This window comes from Phocoena sinus, chromosome 4 (assembly GCF_008692025.1).
Source record: "Phocoena sinus isolate mPhoSin1 chromosome 4, mPhoSin1.pri, whole genome shotgun sequence".
Classification (NCBI taxonomy): Eukaryota; Metazoa; Chordata; class Mammalia; order Artiodactyla; family Phocoenidae; genus Phocoena; species Phocoena sinus.
This window is the reverse complement of record NC_045766.1, coordinates 10,059,899-10,083,061: the sequence shown is the minus strand read 5'-3', so window position 1 is coordinate 10,083,061 and position 23,163 is coordinate 10,059,899. Positions and strand designations below refer to the sequence as shown.

At 41.9% G+C, this 23,163-nt stretch overlaps 1 protein-coding gene across 2 annotated transcripts in view; it reads left to right on the top strand.

The window, feature by feature from the left end:
- The window catches only part of OXNAD1 (oxidoreductase NAD binding domain containing 1), a 55,434-nt gene that overhangs the window by 7,304 nt on the left and 24,967 nt on the right, over positions 1 to 23,163 (top strand). The window contains exons 2-5 of one of the 2 annotated variants that reach the window (XM_032630497.1): positions 2,847 to 3,003; positions 4,837 to 4,954; positions 5,270 to 5,333; positions 20,405 to 20,511. In XM_032630497.1, the coding sequence (XP_032486388.1) occupies positions 4,845 to 4,954; positions 5,270 to 5,333; positions 20,405 to 20,511 (281 nt within the window). In that variant the 5' untranslated portion in view covers positions 2,847 to 3,003; positions 4,837 to 4,844. The remainder of the gene's footprint in view (positions 1 to 2,846; positions 3,004 to 4,836; positions 4,955 to 5,269; positions 5,334 to 20,404; positions 20,512 to 23,163) is intronic. The other variant, XM_032630496.1, reaches the window with a different exon arrangement.

Here is a 23,163-nt window from a genome sequence, read left to right as displayed (position 1 = left end):
CTCTTCACCAATAGTAAAGGGCTTCTTAGCTTTAGCAATGTGGTTGGGCACTAAGAAAGATGCTCTCAGTGCAGACACATTTGATGAAGTGGTGGCCTTCAATAATTGCTACTGTTCTTCGTGTTCATGTTCTTTTCTTTTGAAAAACTCCAAAGGCTTGTCTTTCAATGCAGCGTGCTTGGTCTCCATGTGGCGAAGCAGTTGAAGGTTTCATGGCTTTGTTGGATAGCCAGTTGCCACATATTATACAAAAGCGGGCTTGGAGAATGTGAATAACCTGTTGCAATGAACCTGTAATTATGTAAGACTCTTGGTATTTTCTTTTAAATCCAGCTTTCTTTCTGTTGGCAGTCTTAGAGTCTTCTGCCGTCTCATCATTGGGTCTTTCCCCATTTTCAAAGAAGCTCTCCAGAGACGTTTGTTTTTTATGCATTTTGGCTAGGGTTAGCTTGTGGGCTTACCAAAACTCCGACTGAGACAAGTGTGCAGTGCGGGAAGGAGGCACAATGGAAGTGGTAAATAAAATAATGGGTAGGCCACGCGTGGACTAAATAAGTGTTGGATTCTGACTCAAAGCCTGCCACTAGATGCAGCTGTACAATTGAAGTACAGCAACTCACTTGCCACTATAAAGCCTGCCACCAGATGCAGCTTAATTGTCACTTGTCACTCACTGATAGGGTTTTGATATGAGTCTGCAAGCAATTGATTTATTATGGTCTCTGCAGTCAGACTGTCTGCTAATGATAGTCTGTATTTGCAGCCACTTGCCAGTGCCGGCATCACTGCCTCAGCTCCACCTCAGATCATCAGGCATTAGATTCTCATAAGGAGCATGCAGCTTAGATCCTTTGCATGCACAGTTCACGGTAGGGTTTGTGCTCCTATGAGAATCTAATGCTGCTGCTGATCTGACAGGAGGCGGAGCTCAGGCGGTAATGTGAGCTAAGGGGAGAGGCTGTAAATACGGATGAAGCTTCGCTCACTCCCCCGCTGCTCACCTCCTGCTCTGCGACCTGGTTCCCCCCCTGCTGTGCGAGCCGCGGGTGGGGGGGGTGGTGGTGTTTGGGGACTCGGGGACTCGTGCTCTAGGAGACAGATCCAAAAAGATATAGCTGCAATTTATGTCAAAGAGTGTTCTGCTTATGTTTTCCTTTAGGAGTTTTGTGGTACCTGGTCTTACAGTTAGGTCTTTAATCCATTTTGAATTTATTTTTGTGCATGGTGTTAGAGAATGTTCTAATTTCGTTCTTTTATATGTAGCTGTCCAGTTTTCCCAGCACCACTTATTGAAGAGACTCTCTTTTCTCCATTGTATATTCCTGCCTCCTTTGTCATAGGTTAATTGAGCATAGGTGCGTGTGTTTATTTCTGGGCTTTCTATCCTGTTCCATTGATCTACATGTCTGTTTTTGTGCCAGTACCATACTGTTTTGATGACCATAGCTTTGTAGTATAGTCTGAAGTCAGGGAGCCTGATTCCTCCAGCTCTGTTTTTCTTTCTCAGGATTGCTTTGGCTACTCAGGGCCTTTTGTATTTCCATACAGATTTAAAAATTTTTTGTTCTAGTTCTGTGAAAAATGTCATTGGTAATTTGATAAGGATTGCATTGAGTCTGTAGATAGCCTTGGATAATACAGTCATTTTGACAATATTGATTTTTCCAATCCAAGAGCATGGTGTATCTTTCCATCTGTTTGTGTCATCTTTGATTTCTTTCATCAGCATCTTACAGTTTTCGGAGTACAGGTCTTTTATCTCCTTAGGTAGGTTTATTGCTAGGTATTGTTTTTTTTGATGTGATGGTAAATGGGATTGTTTCCTTAATTTCTCTTTCTGATCTTTTGTTGCTAGCGTATAGAAATGCAGCAAATTTCTGGGTATAATTTTGTATCCTGCAACTTTACCAAATTCATTGATGAGCTCTAGTAGTTTTTTGGTAGCATCTTCAGGATTTTATATGTATAGTGTCATAATTATCTGTGTCTTGCAGTTCACTGTTTAAATGGATATATGTTTTATTTAGCATTTATGATACTTTTCTCTGTTTTAGAAATAACTTTGGTGAGGTAAGGCCTATGAGGATACAAACATTGATGGAATATTCTTTTTTGTATGGTTTTGAAAATTAATTAATATATGTTAATTTTCCATAGTTAATTAATACTTACATTGAATATATAAAACCACTGGGCATATTTCAAAATATGGGTAGTTTTTTTTTCTTTAAATACCTTTTGCTTTGGAAGGCACTTTGAACACAATTTGATGAAATACCCTTCTTTTTACCAGTAGGTGGCGCTCTTGGTCATGGTTACTATTGTTACAAAACAAGATTTTAGAATTTTAAAGAGAACAGCTTTTAAAAATTAACATTTCTTTGTTTTCCAGTTCAGTTGAGCAGTAGACCGTTCAAACAGCATAATCACTAAAATATGTGTCTTAGATGAGGACAACTTATTGTAGCAGTAGTTGTCCAAAACATTGAGCAGAACAGGGTGTCCGTATGTACCTACATTTTGGTTAAATTTTATCAGGGAAGTTGACCCCAAGTGACATGTAACTGTATCATTCCAGCCATTGAGCTGGTTGTTCATGGGGTGGATACCCTAAGCAGCAGAAGTTACAGACTGACGGTCAAGGAAGATGAAAGAGAGAAGCAGCAAGACAGTCAGACAAGAAAAGTGGAAACAGGAGGAGGAATGAATGGAAAGGGGGTCTTTGAGAGTCGGCTTGCTCTGTGGTGATGCTGCTGATTACAATGAGCCTTTCCTTTTGCCACTAAGAGACAGTGCTTTTTAATTTTCCCCAACATCGTTCTTATATGTTGTCTCTGCCATTGCAGGAACTTTGTTAGAATTTCAGTATATGGAAACACTGTCTGTGTTCCAACTGGTGTATATTCCAAAGGTCTCAGTGTAAATGCAGGACCAGAATATTGCATGTCAGTCAGTCAGCCAGCCGTACTCTTAATGACTCCTGAACTCTCATGGACTTCTAAAGTAAGTTTTGCCTTCTTTCTTTCAATTATTTATGTACCATTTTTGGTTTAGTACATTCAAAGGAGAAAAACTACATGTAGTAGTCTTACATGAGCTGAAAGAGGCCTTATACTTATTTCATTTACTAGAGAGAAAAATAGCGAGTAGCATGTTTATCCACAGTGATGCTGCATGGCAAGAAATAGATCTTTTATCTTGTCCAAAGACTAGTTATGAAACAGTGGATTTTTGATATGATTTGGTTATAACTGAATAAATTACATATGACTGATATCACTGCTCAATTTACTTACTTTTATTTATTTCATGTCTCTGTCTTTTAAATGTAGGCTCCCTAAGGTCTTTGTTTTGTTCATGTTTGTATCCCCAGGACCTGCCATGTGATGGGCTTTAATAAATATTTGTCAAATGAAGGGCTAAATTAATGAATGGGAAGTAGGAATGCAGCACACCTCACTTCAATATTTTTCTAACACTGTATTTGTTACAATTAATTTATGTAGTACCTTCCAAAGAGCTCAGGAAATAGAGTGTTCACATACATTTTCATTTATTCTCAAGCCAACTGAGATAGGAAAGGACAGATATATATGCCAATATAATGTGTTAAAAGTGGCCATCTTAGGCAAAGAAATAGTTAAAAATTGGCAGAGGAAAACAGAGCGATAGGAAGCAAAAAAAATGTATCATTTGACTTCCAATCAGTGCTTTCCCTGATAGGCCAGTAGTTTTTAGAATTTGAAATGTTGGAGAATCTTTCTGGCTTTTTTTTTTAACTTGTTATTGAAGTGTAACATATAAACAGAAGTACATAAATCCTAAGAGGACTGCTTCAGTGAATTTTTAAGACTTGATTTTTTTTTTAGAGCAGTTTTAGGTTCACAGCAAAACTGAGGGCTAGTAGAGGGATTCCCCATACACCCCCTGCTCACACACGTGCATCGCCTCCCCCAGCATCCACATCCCCCACCAGAGTGGGACAGTTGTTATAGGTGATGAACCTGCACTGATACATCATAATCACCCCAAGTCTAACACCACGGCTCACTCTTGGTGTTGTATGTTCTGTGGATTTGGACATATGTTTAATGACTTTTGTCATTATGGTACCATGCAGAGTATTTTTACTGCCCCCAAACTTCTCTGTGATTTGATGAACTTTTTTCAAAATGAACCATGCAGTCAGCATTCATATTAAGAAAAGACATTGTCATTGGCACCTCACCAGGAGTAATTACTAACTTGATTTCTAACTGCATAGATTCGTTTTTTCTGTTTTTGTACTCTGTGTGACTGACTTCTTTGAGTCTGGCTTCTTTCATTTCTTTTCATTTCATTCTTTTCATTTACTTTTCATTTTCATTTACTGTGATATTTGTGATACCTATGTTACTGCATGTAGTTGGAGGTTGTTTATTCTCATTGCCGTGAACCTCAGAAAATTTGTCCCTTTCACGTTATCTAACAAGAAATATTAAAGACTTATGCGGTGCTCTGGGCAGAATATAATTATTAGGCAGTTATAAAATCTACTGTCCTCATCTGTAATAGCAGAAGATTAGTCCCATGAGTTTGGTCAGAGATTTTGGAAACTAATAGAGAACACAGATATTTGAACACCATAATTACATACGTATGTGCTGTGGAGATCAGTTGAATCAGTTGTATGTAGCAGCAGAAATTTTGTCAGGGTGAAGTTAATTGTTTTGCTGTTAGATCAGCTCATAATGTCAGCAACAAAAATCCAAACTCTTCTTCACTGGCCCCTAAGATAGTCTGATATTTCCCTACTTTTCCTTAAAATATTTTAACTTTCAGTTTGTTGTTTCCCAGGAAGCACCATGGCTGTCGTGATTCCTGCGTTGCTGCGAGGCTTTGTGGGGGCCATCTGCGCTCAGGCTGCTTCGAGTAGACTGACACCCAGCGCTTTGCGCCACCTTACTCTAAGCAGGTGAGTTGTCACCTTCAGTGTCATTTGAGGTTGATTTTCAAAAAGACCTGACCTGCTGATGATCATGGGAGGCATATTATAACATCTTGCTTACATGTGCATGCTATCAGTGAGTGGATCGTTAAGCTTTAGTTAGATGTGCAGATTTTCATGGGCCACTTTCTGGGATCCATGATGTTATATTGTATTGTGGATAGTCATGCTGTTGCTTTCCAGCTACAGGTATGACAGGTATCGGATAGTCACGATAATTACTAGTGTAATTAATTTTCAGGAGGATAATACTTAATAACCGAATTTTACTTTCTATTAAAGCGTAATGAAATCCAAAAGGAAAACTGATCACTTGGAGAGAACTGCAGATGTCGTTCGCCGGGAGGTTTGTATCTTGGGCCAGGGCAGGTTCTCCTCGCTGGCAGGTGGCACGCAGTTAGGACTGGCTTACTGAGAGGGCATTACATGAGCTTGATCCCTGTGAAGACAGTCAGGGCAAGTTTGTTATTTTTCTCTTCAGAACTTTTCTGAACAGGGCATGTGACAACTGATTTGAAAAGATGACAGCAAAATACTCAAATTGTTCCCTTTAAACTTGGAATGGATGGATTTTTTCTTTTTAAATAAATAAATTTATTTATTTATTCATTCATTTTGGGCTGCATTGGGTCTTTGTTGCAGCACGCGGGCTTTCTCTAGTTGTGGTGAGTGGGGGCTACACTTCGTTGCGGTGCGTGGGCTTCTCATTGCGGTGGCTTCTCTTGTTGTGGAGCACAGGCTCTAGGCACGTGGGCTTCAGTAGTTGTGGCACGTAGGCTCAGTAGTTGTGGCTCGTGGGCTCTAGAGCACGGGCTCAGTAGTTGTGGCGCACAGGCTTAGTTGCTCCGTGGCATGTGGGATCTTCCTGGACCAGGGATCAAACCCATGTCCCTGAATTGGCAGGCAGATTCTTAACCACTGCACCACCAGTGAAGTCCTGATGGATTTGTTTTTGTTGAAGGAAGTATAGCAGCAATGGAGGGAACTATCCTCACAGGCATAAGGTTTAAGGTTATATTTTAGGGATAGAACTTCTTTTAGAGCCTACATTTTATGAGTAGCTTGCTTTTTCTTTCTTTTTTTTGGCACCATGTCTCAAAGTCCTTGTTCTTATCCCTACTTTAGAACAACTTCCTATTTCATCAAAAGGGAGAAAGCACTAACATCTGAGAAAGGAAGGTGGACGAGCTCTTGTTACCCCTTCCCATGTGCAGATTATTTTCCTCCATATTCAGACTATAGAAGGGCTAATCCACCAACCTGAAGGGGTGTCGAGGGCTGGGAAATAAAGGATCCTCACCCTTTATCTCCATGAGTAACCCCATTTTCTTTTAAAAGTGTCAGCTGGATATTTGATTTTGCTTTTGAATGGTTCTTCATGTATTTGGAAATACTTAGCTTAGTTTTGTAAGTGTATTTAAACTAACAGTTAGAAAACTATTTCATATAAGGAAGGACTATACACTTCTATAAACATGGTCAGAAATTGCATTGTCGCAGTAGTTTAATTTTTAGTGTTAATAATAGAATATACATTAATGTAAAAGATTATTATTTAGGCCCCACTCTCAAGCTTATTCTACTTTCAGAAAATTGCTTTGGGGCCAAGAGTGGTGTGTTTGTGGATTCAGCTTTAAGCCAATGTGTTTTTGAGGAGTTTATGTAAAGTAGTTCAGCATAATAGATTTATGGCTGTGTGGGAAAATATGCTTTTCCCGCTGATGATAAATCTGAAAACTCTTTTTTTTGGTTTGTTCAACACGCAAAAATGCTGACTCTGTAAAAGTGAGATTTGTTAGAATTTTTTTTTTAAAGTGAAACCTTGCCAGCTTTGAAGAAAAAGCAGTTTATTTAACAGGTTTGGACTGTACTCTCTTCTGTTGTATTTTGAGGCAGGTAGAATTACGAGTTGGGTTTGGCAAACTTTTCATAAGGAGCCAGATAGTATGTTAGGCTTCCAGGGCCACCCTGTCTCAGTTACAACTACAAAACTCTGCCTTTGTAGTGTGAAGATAGCCCTAGGCAACATGTAAACAGATTGTTGTGGCTGTGTTCCAGTAAGACGGCATTCACCAGAACACTCAGATTTGGCCTGTGGGTCGATTGTAATTTGCCAATCCCTGAATTCAAATTTTACAGGACAGAATTTCTGAGACTTCTGAGGGGTTATTTTGAGCCAAGTTTAAGAAAACTGCACAGAAAGTTAATGAAAACTCCAGTAGTGTGATTGAGCAGTTGAGAGTTGTAATGCCTGGAAGTCAGAGAATTACAGGGTAATTCCAGCCATGGTATCAGCTAGGTGGGAGATTTTCCAGTTGCACCTCCCCTCCTTCTCTGTTTCTCATTTCTGCTCCTCTACCACACAGAATGAGAGTGGAGTGCTGGGGGGTGGAGCTGGATAAGCCAGGTGGTGCCTGGAACCATGTCCTTAGTGGTGTCAGGTCATCAGGGGCTCACCTGCATCCCTCGAGAGTGCAGGTCCTAGCCATGGAACAGGCGCTCAGCTTGGACTTGTGGAAATGACCAGCACCTCTGGTCAGGCCAGACCACTTTCTCCTCTCTTGTCTGCAGACCCTGCCTTCCCTTTGTACGGCTAGCATATTGCACAAAACTCTCCATGCGTCATTTGCCCTTCAGTTCCAACCTGTGAGACAGCCTAAGGATAGCTTGGCATCTCCATGTTACAGCAGAGGCAGCAGAGCCTGGGGCCAGAGGGAAGCTCCAGGTCTCTGATTCCTAGGCCAAAGGACCCTGCTGCTTCCTGGCGTGGGTCCAGAATGGAGCTCTCACCCGCCCGGAAGTGTCCTTTCCTTACTAGGCCTGGGGTTCCCTCTGGAGAATTTACTGAATGATCATATTATGATGTTAATATTTCTTACTTGGGGCTGTAACTGTAAGCTGTCTGGAGTCCTGCTGATGAGGGAAACTGAGCTCTGAACTGAATGACATTTGACTGTGGTGCTGTGGCTAGGACTTACAAAACTATGTTGAATAAAAGTGGCAAGAGTGGGGCTTCCCCGGTGGCGCAGTGGTTGAGAGTCCGCCTGCCAATGCAGGGGACACGGGGGTTCGTGCCCCGGTCTGGGAAGATCCCACATGCCGCGGAACGGCTGGGCCCGTGAGCCATGGCCGCTGAGCCTGCGCGTCCGGAGCCTGTGCTCCGCAACGGGGGAGGCCACAGCAGTGAGAGGCCTGTGTACCGCAAAAAAAAAAAAAAAAAAAAAAAAAAGTGACAAGAGTGGACATCCTTGTCTTGTTCCTGATCTTAGAGGAAATGCTTTTAGTTTTTCACTGTTGAGTATGTTTGCTGTGGGTTTGTCGTATATGGCCTTTATTATGTTGAGGTAGATTCCCTCTATGCCCACTTTCTGGAGAGTTTTTTATCATAAATGGATGTTGAATTTTATCAAAAGCTTTTTCTGCATCTAATGAGATGATCATATGGTTTTTATTCTTCAGTTTGTTAATATGGTTTATCACACTGATTGATGTGTCTATATTGAAGAATCTTTGCATCCCTGGGATAAATCCCACTTGGTCCTGGTGTATGATCCTTTTAATATATTGTTGGATTTGGTTTGCTAATATTTTGTTGAGGATTTCTGCATCTCTATTCATCAGTGATACTGACCTGTAATTTTCTTTTTTTGTGGTATCTTTGTCTGGTTTTGATAGCAGAGTGATGGTGGCTTCATAGAATGAGTTTGGAAGTGTTTCTTTCTCTGCAGTTTTTTGGAATAGTTTCAGAAGGATAGATGTTAACTCTTCCGTATTTTAATTTAATTTAATTTTTTTATTGGCATATAATTGCTTTACAATGTTGTGTTAGTTTCTGCTGTACAGTGAAGTGAATTAGATATATGTATACATATATCCCCTCCCTCTTGGACCTCTTCTCTAAATATTTGATAGAAGTCGCCTGTGAAGCCATCTGGTCCTGGACTTTTGTGTTCTGGAGTTTTTAAATCATAGATTCAATTTCAGTACTTGTAATTGATCTGTTCATATTTTCTGTTTCTTTCTGGTTCAGTCTTGGGAGATTGTACCTTTTTAAGAATTTGTCCATTTCTTCTAGGTTGTCCATTTTATTGGCATGTAGTTGCTTGTAGTAGTCTCATGTGATCCTTTGTATTTCTGTGGTGTCTGTTGTCAATTCTCCTTTTTTGTTTCAAATTTTGATTTGGGCCCTCTCCCTTTTTTTCTTGATGTGTCTTGCTAAAGGTTTATCAATTTTGTTTATCTTTTCAAAGAAGCAGCTTTTAATTTCATTGATCTTTTCTGTTTTCTTAGTCTCTATTTCATTTATTTCTGCTCTGCTCTTTATGATTTCTTTCCTTCTTGGTGTTTTGTTCTTTCTCTAGTTGCTTTAGGTGTAAAGTTAGGTTGTTTGAGACTTTTCTTGTTTCCTGAGGGAAGCTTGTATTGCTATAAACTTCCCTTTCAGAACGGCTTTTGCTGTGTCCCACAGGTTTTGGATCATCATGTTTTTGTTTTCATTTGTGTTTAGGTATTTTTTGATTTCCTCTTTGATTTCTTCAGTGATCTGTTGGTTGTTTAGTAGCATATTGTTTAGCCTTCACATGTTTATGTTTTTTGCAGTTATTTCTTGTTGATTTCTAATCTCATAGCATTGTGGTTGGAAAAGATACTTGACATGATTTTAGTTTTCTTAAATTTACTGAGGCTTGCTTTGTGGCCCAGCATGTGATCTGTCCTAGAGAATGTTCCATATGCGCTTGAAAACAATGTGTATTCTGCTGCTTTCAGATGGAATGCTCTGTAAATATCAATTAAGTCCGTCTGGTCTAATGTGTCATTTAAGGCCTGTGTTCCCTTATTGATTTTCTGTCTGGTTAATCTGTCCATTGATGTAAGTGGGATGTTAAAGTCTCCCACTATTATTATGTAACTGTCAGTTTCTTTTATTTCTGTTAACATTTGCCTTATATATTGAGGTGCTCGTGTGTTGGGTGCATATATATTTACAATTGTTATATCTTCTTCTTGGATTGATGCCTTGATCATTATGTAGTATATTTCTTTGTCTCTTATAACAGTCTTTATTTAAAAGTCTATTTTGTCTGATATGAGTATTGCTACTCCAGCTGTCTTTTGATTTCCATTCACATGGAATATCTTTCTCCATCCCCTCAGTTTCAGTCTGTATGTGTCTCTAGATCTGAAGTGGGTCTCTTGTAGACAGCATATATATGGGCCTTGTTTTTGTATCCATTCAGCCAGTCTGTGTCTTTTGGTTGGAGAATTTAATCTGTTTACTTTTAAGGTAATTATCCATATGTATGTTCTTATTGCCATTTTATTAATTTTGGATTTGTTTTATTAGGTCTTTTTTCTTCCTTTCCTCTTTTGTTCTCTTCTTGTGTGATTGATTATCTTTCATGTTGTTTTTGGATTCCTTTTTCTTTTTCATGTATATATCTATGACAGATTTTTTCATTTGTGGTTACCATAAGGTTTTGATACAGCAGTCTGTATATATACATGATTGTTTTAAATTGCTGGTCTCTTAATTTCAAATGCATTTCATATATCCTGCCCTTGTACTCTCCTCCTCATGATTACTGGTTTTGATACCATATTTGTGTGTGGATGATTTCCTACTCTTACTATATGTTTGCCTTTACCAGTGAGCTTTCCTCTTTCATAATTTTCTTGTTTCTAGTTGTGGCCTTTTCTTTTCCACTTAGAGAAATTCCTGCAGTATTTGTTATAAAGCTGGTTTGGTGGTGCTGAATTCTTTTAGCTTTGCTTGTTTGTAAACTTGATTTCTCCGTCAGATCTGATGAGAGCCTTGCTGGGTAGCGTATTCTTGGTTGTAGGTTTTTCTCTTTCATCACTTTAAATATATTACGTCACTCCCTTCTGGCCTGCGGCATTTCTGCTGAAAAATCAGCTGATAGTCTTATGGGGATTCCCTTGTATGTTATTTATTGCTTTTCCCTTATTGCTTTTAATATTTTCTCTTTGTCTTTAATTTTTGTCAGTTTGATTACTGTGTGTCTAGGTGTGTTCCTCCTTGGGATTAATACTTTTTTAATTGTACTAGTGTACTTCTTTTAGAAGCCTGTGCCTTATCCTACAAATGCCTTATGTGTATTGTTGCCTGTTGTTTACAAAGCCCTCGATTAGACAATAAGTTGTTACTTGATTCTCACAGCCACCCTGGTGCTTATCCCCATTTCACAGGTGAGGAAAGTAAGGTTTCAGAGATTTAGATAGGATGACCCTGCTTTCTGTTTGCCTGGGGTAGTCCTGGCTTATAACTCTTCCTCTGGTATAATTGTCAGTAGCACCCCCTTTTCACCTTCACAAGGGCCCTGTTTTGGGTGATAAATTACATTGTTGGCCTAAGTTTAAAGGACTTGTTCAAGTAAATGGAGAACTCAGCCCTTGAACTCAGATCTTTGTTATCAAATTGGTCTTTCTTTCTAATATAGCAGAGGATCATGACACTCGATTTAGACAAAGTTCAGTTGAGCAACAAAATGGGAGGTAAATTTCACACAGCCATATCTCTGTTCCAGATCAAAACTTCACGTAGTATTACCGGGCATAACAAACACGGGAGTTACTACTGACACAATAAAACCAAATGACTGGGCTTCTGAGTCAGAGACATTTGGGGATCCTGTGAGTCCCATTGCTGGTTATTGAGTGCTGAGAATCTGCTTGACTTTGGGTTTTGCTGAGGCTTGGATTTGAGTGGAATAGGCTGCTTAGTTGGAGAGCTGGATCGTGTTCTGAGTTTAACTCTTAACACTTCTCTGCTAGTCATCTCCTGTACATTTGGGGAAGGTTGTGTGCTGGAGTGACCTTCTTCAAGTTGGGAGGTGGGCGGGGGGCATCTTTTTAATATGGACTGTTTCCCAGCAGTTGGACAGCTAATTTGCTTCGACTGATGGTCAGAGAACCTTTTAGAGATTATCCAGATTGAGATGAACAGTACTTGGCATTCACGGCACTGTCAGCTCTGACAGAGCAGAGAGTGGTGGGGAGACCTCAGGCACCTAGAGGCAGCTGGGGGCTTGTGGGGGGGTGGGCCCCAGTCTCTTGGAGAATCTCCCAGGGGGGTGCAGTCTGATGGCCCTGGCAGCTGGCCTCCAGCTCCTCAGGTACCCAGCACCCTGCTGTGAGTGGAGGCCTACGAAGAGGGAAGCCACTGTAGCCACAGAACCTGGCATAGTCCTGACATGACATAGGCACTCAGTACCTATTTCATTGAGTAGAATAAACAAGTGTTACTCCCACTGTGGACAAAGAATGTCGCCTGCCCATTTCAGTAAACAAAGGATATTGGGGCCATCAAGCCATCAGCCACTGTAGCCACCATCCCCCATGGTGCACACTGAGGGGATTCAGGATGGAGAAAAGCAGGATACTGGCCCTAGATAGCCAAGGTGCATATCAAAGGAATGATTTCAATAAGCTCAGACTCTTGCATCTTCCCATACGTAGAGAAGCACTAAATTCATTAACTTGAGATGTCTGTTTTTTCTTTAATTAGTAGTAATCTTTTTTTTTTTTTTTTTGCGGTAAGCGGGCCTCCCACTGTTGTGGCCTCTCCCGTCGCGGAGCACAGGCTCCGGACGCGCAGGCCTAGCGGCCATGGCTCACGGGCCCAGCCACTCCGCAGCATGTGGGATCCTCCCGGACCAGGGCACGAACCTGGGTGCCCTGCATCGGCAGGCGGACTCTCAACCACTGCGCCACCAGGGAAGCCCTAGCAGTAATCTTTTGATGGTCGATTACCTGGGTTTTTGCAGAAACTCCTATATATCCTGGCTCCTCCCTTACCTCTTTGGACCAGTATCTCAGAGCTATCTGAGAGGCTGTATCCTAGACTTAAGTCTGCAGTAAGTCCACAGAATAAAGTATAATTCTCAACTTTTAGGTTGTATATGTTTTTTCACTCGACACCTCTTCTGTGGCTGATTACCTGTACTGCCTTGGATGAGTCCCCTTGTAAAGTAGGGACAGTGATGATATGCAGATAAGGCCTGTGAAAATGAGAACTTGCCTCACCTGCTACTTCTTAACTAGACCTAGAACTTAACTTGTTAGTGTCTAAAATATATAGTGTCATTGCTTTTCACGGACACACTTTTTTTCAACAAATTAAGTAATCTAAGAGGTGGCTCTTTTCCATTTTTCCCTTAGGGGATCCAATCAAATGAAACAGACATGCACTGAGTGCCTGCTGTAACCTAGCCCCGTTCCAGGTGTGGGGAATACAGCAGTGCATGAGGCAGGTAAAGCCCCTGAGATATGTGGGGCAGGTAAACCAGAAAATGTCAGATGTGATAAACACTATGAAGGAAATAAAACAGGGTAATGGGGTCATGGGGGTTGGGAGGGTTATTTCCTATTGGTTTGTAACGTTTGGGCTTAGACTCGAATAAGGAGGAAAGCCAGCCAGCCTAGTGCACAGCATTCCTGGCAGAGGGACTGGAGAGTGCGGAGACTTTGAGGCAGGAACGAGCTCCGCGTGTTCAGAGAAGGTGATAGATGAGAGGTGGGAGGGCCCAGGTCGTGGAAACTGCTGTGGCCTTGGACAAGAAGTTGGGGTTTTATTCTCAGGGCGACAGAAGGTTTAAAGCAGGGAAATGACATGTGGTTTACATTGTAAGTGGGTCATCTATTGGCTCGGTAGAGCTCTGGGCTTCTGTGGTGCTTTGACACCAAGTTGGAGGCTACTGACATAGTCCGTGGAGAGATGACGGTGGCTTAGGGTAGCGTGATGGGGTTGTGGGTGGGGCTGATGGGATTCACAGGTGGGGCGTGGGGCGTACAGCTAGTGAGAGGACGGGAGACCAAGAGACTTCTAGTTTGGGATTTGAATCATCAGGGTAGATGATGGTGGTGGCACATATTTACTAAAATAGAGAAGAACAAGTTTGGAGGAGGGGGATAAAGAGCTCAGTTTGGGGATAATCTGGGGCGGGAGGTAGATGGAGTTACAGATGAGACAAGATCAGCCATGAGCTTTGTCACCTCACATCAGCTGTTCAATGTGGGTCATGGCTACATGGAGATTCATTATATTATTTTTACTAGTTTTGTGTATGTTTGACGTTTTCCATAATAAAAAGGAAGAAACTTTGAGAGATAAAAGAGTTCTATGTTGGATGTTTTGTTTGAAATGGAAATTGAAGTCAGCAGTTGGGTATACGAGATTGGAGTTCACTGCTGGAGATGAAAAGTTTAAGCCACATAGAGAGGAGAGGGAGAGGGCCTGGCACTCAGCCTGGGGCATATCAACATCTAGAGGTCAAGCAGGAGAGGAAGGGCCAGCGGAGGAGATGGGGAAGCAGGGGCTGACCAGGCAGGCGGGTGATCAGCAGGTGTTGGTGAAGCCAGGAGGAAAAGTGTTTCCAGGAGGGAGCAGCCAACCACGTGGAAGTCTGCTGAGAGGCCGTCACTGGATATAGCAGAGTGGATAGTGGGCCACCGGAGTGGCTGGCTTCAGTGTCAGTGCATCGCTGAGCGTGAACGCCTGATGGATGTGTTGGGGAGAGGGTGGAAATAGGGAAGTGGAGCCAGGACCATGTATCCCTCTGAAATTTTTTATGTGGATGGTAGCAGAGAAATGGGGTAACAGCTGGATTAAGGGAGAGGCTTGTTTTAATTGTTATGTTTTGAGAAGCAGCAAAGCACAGTGGTCAGGTACCTGGATTCAAATCTCGGCTTTGCCACTTACTAGCTCTGGGACCTCAGTTTTCTCACATATAAAATGGGGATGATAGCAATACCCACCTCTTTGGGTTGTGATGATGGAATGAATGCTGTACGTGGAGTGGCTAGCCCGTGGTGAGCGCTGTGTATAGGCGTTTGCTGCCGGTGTCCTTATGTGAGGTGTCCTTATGTGAGGCGGCAGACCCGAACGCCCCGAGTGTGTTGTCATGGACACAGGGGAGCGGGGAGTGTTGCATGAGAGAGTGAAGTCTTGAGGGGGCAGAGAGCAGACTCAGCCCAGGTGGATGGGTGAGTCTTTGGGAGGAGCAGGGAGAGCGCATTGTCACAGCAGGCCGTGGTGTTGACGGCACACACCGCTGAAGAGGTTATACAGTTGACAGCATTGTGTGGTCTTTCCTTTTCAGTAATTTACTTCAGTAAAACCATTTTCTTTTCATCAGATTCCTACTCATCAGATTGGTGTTCAGCCACAGTTAAAATCATGTCTCTGGGCTTTGGTGTCCTTATGTGTAAGATGACACACTATTCTGGATAATGATTACATTTTCCTTCACCTCTGAAATGCTCTGTGCCCCACCTGTGTTTTTGTTTCAGGTCGTCTCTACTACTGACTTTGTCTAAATTTTTAAGCCAGCAAATGAATGAATGGGAGTGAACAGGGGAAAGCGGCCAGGTTTCCCAGAGAAAGGCCCATTTCCTGAACAGAGACTTTTGTAGCAGCAGTAACATCAAAATATCGTCCATAAAACCCTTTCAGTCAGTATGATGGCATTTCCTTTTAGATGCTGACTCTGACAAAGCATTTAAAAAGTGTGCTAGTAAAAGTTGGCAAATGTATTGTTATTTTACTGAACAGTAGAAGAGTCTAGATGTTATTTTATGGAAAACTTCATTTCCTGCCATGTGTTTTAACTTAGGACGTGGCTAGTTGAGGTTTCAATTGCGAAATCTTTTGATCCATTAAGTATGAGAACAAGTACAAATGTTAAAACATACAGTTTCTCCATCATGTTTTGCATATTCACTAAAAGTAGAGAAAGAATGGCATATAACCAGAGCCATAATCATGGCTTAATTATATGAAATAGCTTCAGAATAAAATAAAAGACACGGCCTTCAAAAAGATTTTGCTAATGTTTTTAATCCCCATTGCTAGAAATCTTTGTATAGTGAACAGTATTTATATTAAGAAAATAAGGTGTTAAGAGGGAGACATGTCTTTAAAAATCATGAATTGTGCAAAGGTATTTTGTGTGACCAGTTATAGCAGTTTTGCCCAGATTATTTGGACTAATAGCAACAGGTATGTTGCCTTTTGTATTAATACCAGTAGGCATAAAGCATCTGGGATCATTTTTGGTCATGGGGGCTATCCAGATGAAAACAGGACTTTTTCAATGGGAAGTATAACTTCTTTCCCTTCTTCATTGAATTTATTTGGACATTGGCAGATGATTGTTGAATTCATTTTATGTAGTCTAGCATTTGTTGGTCAGGCATGCTTATGTTTCAGCTGAAATTCTCTGTGCCTTTCCCCACCCCCCCCGTGATTATGAGTGTCATTTCCCTGAGACCAGGTGACTCTTTGGGATGTGTTTAAAGCTTATACATATCTAGTTTTTAATGAATCTGACAGATGCCCATTAAACTGTTACAAATGAAATGATCTAGCTCTTGGCTGTGTTTTTGCAGATTATTGTATTGAAAGAAAATAATGACTTTACAAAAACAAATGTTTCTTTTTTGTAAACCTAAAAAAATGAGAGTAATAATGTCATGGAGAGTCCTCTGCTGATCATTATTACTTTGTAATAAGATACTTAAAATAGAGTGTGTGGCAAACAAAGGAAGATTCCTAATCTACTGAAGAAATCCCTGCCTTCCCTGACTTTTCCACAGTTTTGAACATGAATTTAGATTTTCTTTAGTGGTCCCCCACTTGCTTTTTTTTTTCTTTTCTTTTCGTTTTTTTGTTTTTTTGAACAACAAATAACTCCTGAATTTCTACTAACCTTTGTTTTGGAAACCAATTTTAAGTCACTTTAAGTTAGAGTTTTCATTCATTCTGCAGATATTTACTGAACCTTAACTATGTGTTTGGCCCCATGCTTGAGGCAGGGAAGTGACCTAGATGGAAATTCTATCCAGTACGTGACCTCAGGAGGCTTGTGGTCTGTGTGTGGAAAAGATCTGTTCATGAGTATTTATATTTACATTAAATGTGCTAAGTATGATAAGACAGGTGGAAAAATTTTATTGGCAGAGTTGAGAGGATGGAGAGGAGAGGGAGGACCTGGGTGAGGGGTGGTGTTTGAGCAGGGCCCCGGGGGCCTGGGTGGGAGGGTGACAGGACTGAGGGCGGGTGCCTGCCCAGAGACCTCAGCAGGGCTTTGAGAGGGAGGCAGGTGTCAGTTGCCTTTAAGGACTGGCAAGTCGTCCAGTTTGGCTGGTAAACCAGGAGGAGCTCAGGCTGGCATGAGTTACCAAGGCCTCTGAGCATTTTGTTTGTAGTTGAGAGTTAGGGAGACCTTGGAGGGTTTTGAGCTGGTGAGTAACTCGGTGAGGTCAGAACATTAGGAATATTCGCCTGTTGTCTGTTTTGAGAGAGATAAGAAGGAGGCTGAGGCAGAAACTCAAGTGAGAAGAACAGAGTTCTTGGCTTAGGATGGTGGTGGGTGAGCAAGGGGAGGAAGAGGCGTGAGCTGAGTTCGTGGAACTGGCCTGTGTTAGCGATGAACCAAGACTGTGTGTGCAGGTACCAGTAGATCATGGATTTGACTTACTGACTCCAGGGTCGATCCAGAATTGAAACCTTGGTCTGAAACCTTGGTCGTGAAAGGCGGCTGCTTTTGCGGGGCCCTCTGAGGGCAGGAGCAGCCTTCTCCACCTCTGCGCCTCCAGCGCCAGGCACCAAGTTCAAGAAAGGTTTGTGGAAGGAATGAATATGCTGGGTTTAGTTGTGCACATCAGTGAGTTTGCCATTGGATCAGGACTTTCAGGTGGTCAAGGGCCAAGCAGACCTGGGTGTGAATCCCGACACGGCCATTCCTGAGTGATCTGGAGCAAGTTACTGAACCTTTCCACTTCCTCATCTGCAGAATGGAGGGTAACAATACTGTCTCTCGGGATAGAATCTGGTTATTCATATTAGCTGAATGAATTAATGCACATAAAACATTTAGCTCAGCACCTGGCATACACCTGAGATAAATGCTCCTCAGACGTTGGCTGTTTTTACAGGGGCATGTAGATGTGAGCCTGTGATTGGCAGAGAAGTAACAGCGAATTGGGGTGGAGGGTTGTAGCTTTGGGAGTGCTTGAGGGCCTCAGCCCGGAGGTGAAGAGGGCGCAGGAGTGAGGCAGCTCAGAGGAAGCGCCTGGTAAGGAAGTGGGAGGAGGGGCGGAGAAGGGGCAGGAGGACCAGGTCAGAGAGGCAGGAGGGGGTCGGGAGAGTTCAGTGTCAGCCGTCCCAGGCAAGGAGGGTGCTTCAGGATGGAAAGGAAGTAGGAAGCATCAAATTCAGAGAGACCAGGGACGCTCAGAAGGGAGGCTGAGAACTGGGACTGGATGTTGAGTTTGGTTGTTCGGCAAGACATCCACCAAGCTTGGGAGAAGTCACAGGAGAGCAGAAGCCAGGTTTCCCATGGGTGCAGAGAGCATCAAGGGAGCAGGGGAGGTTCTGTTGGATGAAGAAGTATAAGTGGAGGCCAGTGTTAAAGGCAAGATTTCCAGAATAGCTTTTAAAGACAGTATGGCTTTTAAGTTTGTTCTAGCAAAACAATGAATAGGCTGTGGTACCGAGACCACCATGCTTTATAGTCTGTACTGTTGTCCATGAGGACAGCTCCCCAGGCTGTGCGGTGCTTGGTCTGCGAGGCCCTGCATGGTGGCACTGGTGAGGTGGCATGTGCGATCGTAAATGGATAAAGTGTGAGATTTCTTGTAATAATGAATAAACACTGATAAATTCATTATAATTAATGCAATAAGATACATAAAAACAGACACTTAAGGAGCACTTACTGTGGGCCAGCAGCGTTATATGCGCTTTGCATATGTTGTCTCCTTTAATCTTCCCACCAACTCTGTGAGGTACAGGTGCTGTTATTCTCATCTCCCAGCTGAGGTGGCCTAGGGTCACGCGTGTGGCCAGGGTCACACAGCTGGTAAGTGGTGGCGCCAGGCTTCAATACCAAGCAGTCTAGCTGTAGAGCCTGTGCTGTTAAAAGCCGTACTCTGCTGCTTCCTTTTTGCTGCTGAATTGTTGAGGATGAGCAGTTAGCATTAGACATCATGTCTGATGAGTCAGGGGGTCTAGAGGAGCAGGTTGAACGTGGAGGAGAGGCTGGTGGGAGCTGGTGAAGCAGCGTTTCATGCAGGGCGGGGGTGGGGCCAGGCTCAGAGGCTCCAGAGGGGATATTCACCCCACTTGCTCTCAGGGAGAGGAGGAGAGAGAGGACTGGCACAAATACAGAGAAAGAGAGGCAGGGGATTTTACAGGAGCAAGAGAAAGGGAGAACATTTTAAGAGGTTTGTTGAGGTAGCGAGGGAGACCGTCATCATCTGGAGAATTTTCCCGTGGATTTTTAAGAACTGTCTCCCATTGATAGTTCGACTGGACTTGGTCCTATTGGAAAAAAGGGGCTAGGGGAGCGAGCATTAGGGTGGGAGGCTCACTGACCTCGACAGTGTCCCAAGGCGCCCCCTAATGGAGCTGTGAAGGTAACACAGTCAAGGAGAAGGACGGTGTTTGGTCACCTGCTACTGATTTGATTTGCTGCCAGAAGTGGAGCTGAAGGGCAGTAGATGGAGGAAAGAGTCATATTGTCTTTTCAGCCCTGTTGTGAAGAAACCCCAGGTTTGGGAGGAAGAGAAACCCACAGGCGGAAGAAACAAGGAATGTAGGAAGTAGAGGCATTTGGAATTTGAGGGGTGTTGGAGGCATGGATGTCACTGAACTGAAGAGTACCTGACTCAGACCTTTTTAGGATTTTCTGGAAATCAGATACATCGTTTAAAATAGTGTTTCTCCAACGATCTGTAGCAAACGGCTGTTTTTGTTGTTTGAAAGTTGTGAACTGTTTATATCTTGTAAAATATAATAAAAAATGAATTAGAAAAAATAAATGAAAACAAAGGCACAAGGAGTACAAACCCAATTTGTTGTCTGTTATTAGATTAAACAGGCACACAACTTACTCTGTGAAAATTACTTAAAATAAAAAAAAGTTTCTAAGTGCTTGGCTTTTAATTTCTGAAGTCAGCTTGGCGTGGGCTTCTGGCGGGCTCAGAACAAACACAGGCTTGTGGCTGACGGTGGGTCTCATTTATGTGCATAGCGCTGACAGAGCAGTCAGGCTCCAGGCAGGGCTGCATGGGGCTCCGGTGCCCCGGCTCTTCCCCAGAGCACCCAGCCTCGTGCGTGGCACACACTGCACGCTCCACAAATACACGCTTGTTAAACGGTCCCTTTCAGAGGTGAGTTTTGTATGCAGAATAAAATTCTCCCAAAATAATTAAAATTTGTTCACCTGGTGGTAGGCAGAATTCTAAAGCAAAGTGTGCTTTACTTTGTTTTGCAATTTTCAAAACCCACATCTTTGTAGATTTAAAAAAAAACCAAAAACCTACCTACCAGAAAGCCACAGTTTGTTCCTGAGTTGTGTGCACCTAACCTCAGCCACTCTGGTCTTTTGGCTCCAGGTCGTGTCAGCAGCTAAGGTGTGTGGAGCAGCTGATGAGTCCCCATCTGTGAAGAGGCTCCGCCTGCTTGTAGCTGATAAAGACTTTTCTTTTAAAGCCGGCCAGTGGTAAGTGGCTTTTCTGTTTGCTAAGTGTGTGTGTGTTCAAGGTGCCATCAGATACAAGAGCTTGTTTTTCCTTCTGGAAAGGACTTCTATGGCTACTGTTTCTCCCAGGGAGTAGGAATTCTAGAGCGTCTCCATTCGGCCTGAGCCTCTTTTTGGCATGGAGAATCTGATTCATTTCCTATCCTCAGCTCACCTTGGTTTTGAGCACATGACCCTCTCAGTCATAGATGAAAATTGCTGCCTTGAGTTTTCCAGATTGAAACAAAGCAGCTAGTTGTGGTCCAAGGACCTGACAACTCTGATAATTACATTCTGCAGGAATGGCTGCTAATAGAATGCACTGCAATAATCTAATCTGCTTCAGTTATGTGTTGCTGGGGGTTGATACACTTTTTTTTAAATTTTTATTTTATTTTTTATATAACAGGTTTTTATTAGTTATCTATTTTATACATATTGGTGTATATATGTCAATCCCAGTCTCCCAGTTCATCCCCTCCTCCCCCCCTTGTTGTCTATATCGTTTGTTCTGTACATCTGTGTCTCTGTTTCTGCCTTGCAAACTAGTTCATCTGTACCATTTTTTCTAGATTCCACATATATGCGTTAATATACAATATTTGTTTTTCTCTTTCTGACTGACTTCATTCTGTATGACAGTCTCTACATCCATCCACATTTCTACAAATGATCCAATTTCATTCCTTTTTTATGGCCGAGTAATATTCCATTGTATAACTGTACCACATCTTCTTTATCCATTCGTCTGTTGATACGCATTTAGGTTGCTTCCATGACTTGGCTATTGTAAATAGTGCTGCAAGGAACATTAGAGTGCATGTGTCTTTTTGAATTATGGTTTTCTCTGGGTATATATGCCTGGTAGTGGGATTGCTGGGTCATATGGTAATTCTATTTTTAGTTTTTTAAGGAACCTCCATACTGTTCTCCATAGTGGCTGTATCAATTTATATTCCCACCAACAGTGCAAGAGGGTTCCCTTTTCTCCACACCCACTCCAGCATTTGTTGTTTGTAGATTTCCTGACGATGCCCATTCTAACCGGTGTGAGGTGATACCTCACTGTGGTTTTGATTTGCATTTCTCTAATGATTAATGATGTTGAGCAGCTTTTCATGTGCCTCTTGGCCATCTGTATGTCTTCTTTGGAGAAATGTCTATTTAGATCTCCTGCCCATTTTTGCATTGGGTTGTTTGCTTTTTTAATATTGAGCTGCATGAGCTGTTTATATGTTTTGGAGATTAATTCTTTCTCCGTTGATTCGTTTGCAAATATTTTCTCCCATTCTGAGGGTCGTCTTTTTGTCTTGTTTATAGGTTCCTTTGCTGTGCAAAAGCTTTTAAGTTTCATTAGGTACCATTTGTTTATTTTTGTTTTTATTTCCATTACTCTAGGATGTGGGTCAAAAAAGATCTTGCTGTGATTTATGTCAAAGAGTGTTCTTCCTATATTTTCCTCTGAGAGTTTTATAATGTCTCGTCCTACATTTAGGTCTTTAATCCATTTTGAGTTTATTTTTGTGTATGGTGTTAGGGAGTGTTCTAATTTCATTCTTTTACATGTAGCTGTCCAGTTTTCCCAGCACCACTTATTGAAGAGAGTGTCTTTTCTCCATTGTATATCCTTGCCTCCTTTGTCATAGATTAGTTGACCGTAGGTATGTGGGTTTATCTCTGGGATTTCTATCCTGTTCCATTGGTCTGTATTTCTGTTTTTGTGCCAGTACTATGTTGTCTTGATTACTGTAGTTTTGTAGTAGAGTCTGAAGTCAGGGAGCCTGATTCCTCCAGCTCCGTTTTTTTCCCTCAAGATTCCTTTGGCTATTTGGGGTCTTTTGTGTTTCTGTACAAATTTTAAGATTTCTTTTTGGAGTTCTGTAAAAAATGCCATTGGTAATTTGATAAGGATTGCATCAAATCTGTAGATTGCTTTGGGTAGTGGAGTCATTTTCACAATATTGATTCTTCCAATCCAAGAACATGGTATATCTCTCCATCTGTTTGTGTCATCTTTGATTTCTTTCATCAGTGTTTTATAGTTTTCTGAGTACAGGTCTTTTACCTCCTTAGGTAGGTTTATTCCTAGGTATTTTGTTCTTTTTGTTGCAATGGTGAATGGGATTGTTTCCTTAATTTCTCTTTCTGATATTTCATTGTTAGTGTATAGGAATGCCAGAATTTTCTGTGCATTAATTTTATATCCTGCAACTTTACCAAATTCATTGATTAGCTCTAGTAGTTTGCTGGTGGCATCTTTAGGATTAACTATGTATAGTATCATGTCATCTGCAAACAGTGACAGTTTTACTTCTTCTTTTCCAATTTGTATTCCTTTTATTTCTTTTTCTTCTCTGATTGCTGTGGCTAGGACTTCCAAAACTGTGTTGAATAATAGTGGCGAGAGTGGACATCCTTGTCTTGTTCCTGATCTTAGAAGAAATGCTTTCAGTTTTTCACCATTGAGAATGATGTTTGCTGTGGGTTTGTCATATATGGGCTTTATCATGTTGAGGAAGGTTCCCTCTGTGCCCACTTTCTGGAGAGTTTTTTATCATAAATGGGTGTTGGATTTTGTCAAAAGCTTTTTCTGCATCTATGGAGATGATCATATTCAGTGATCTCTTGGTTATT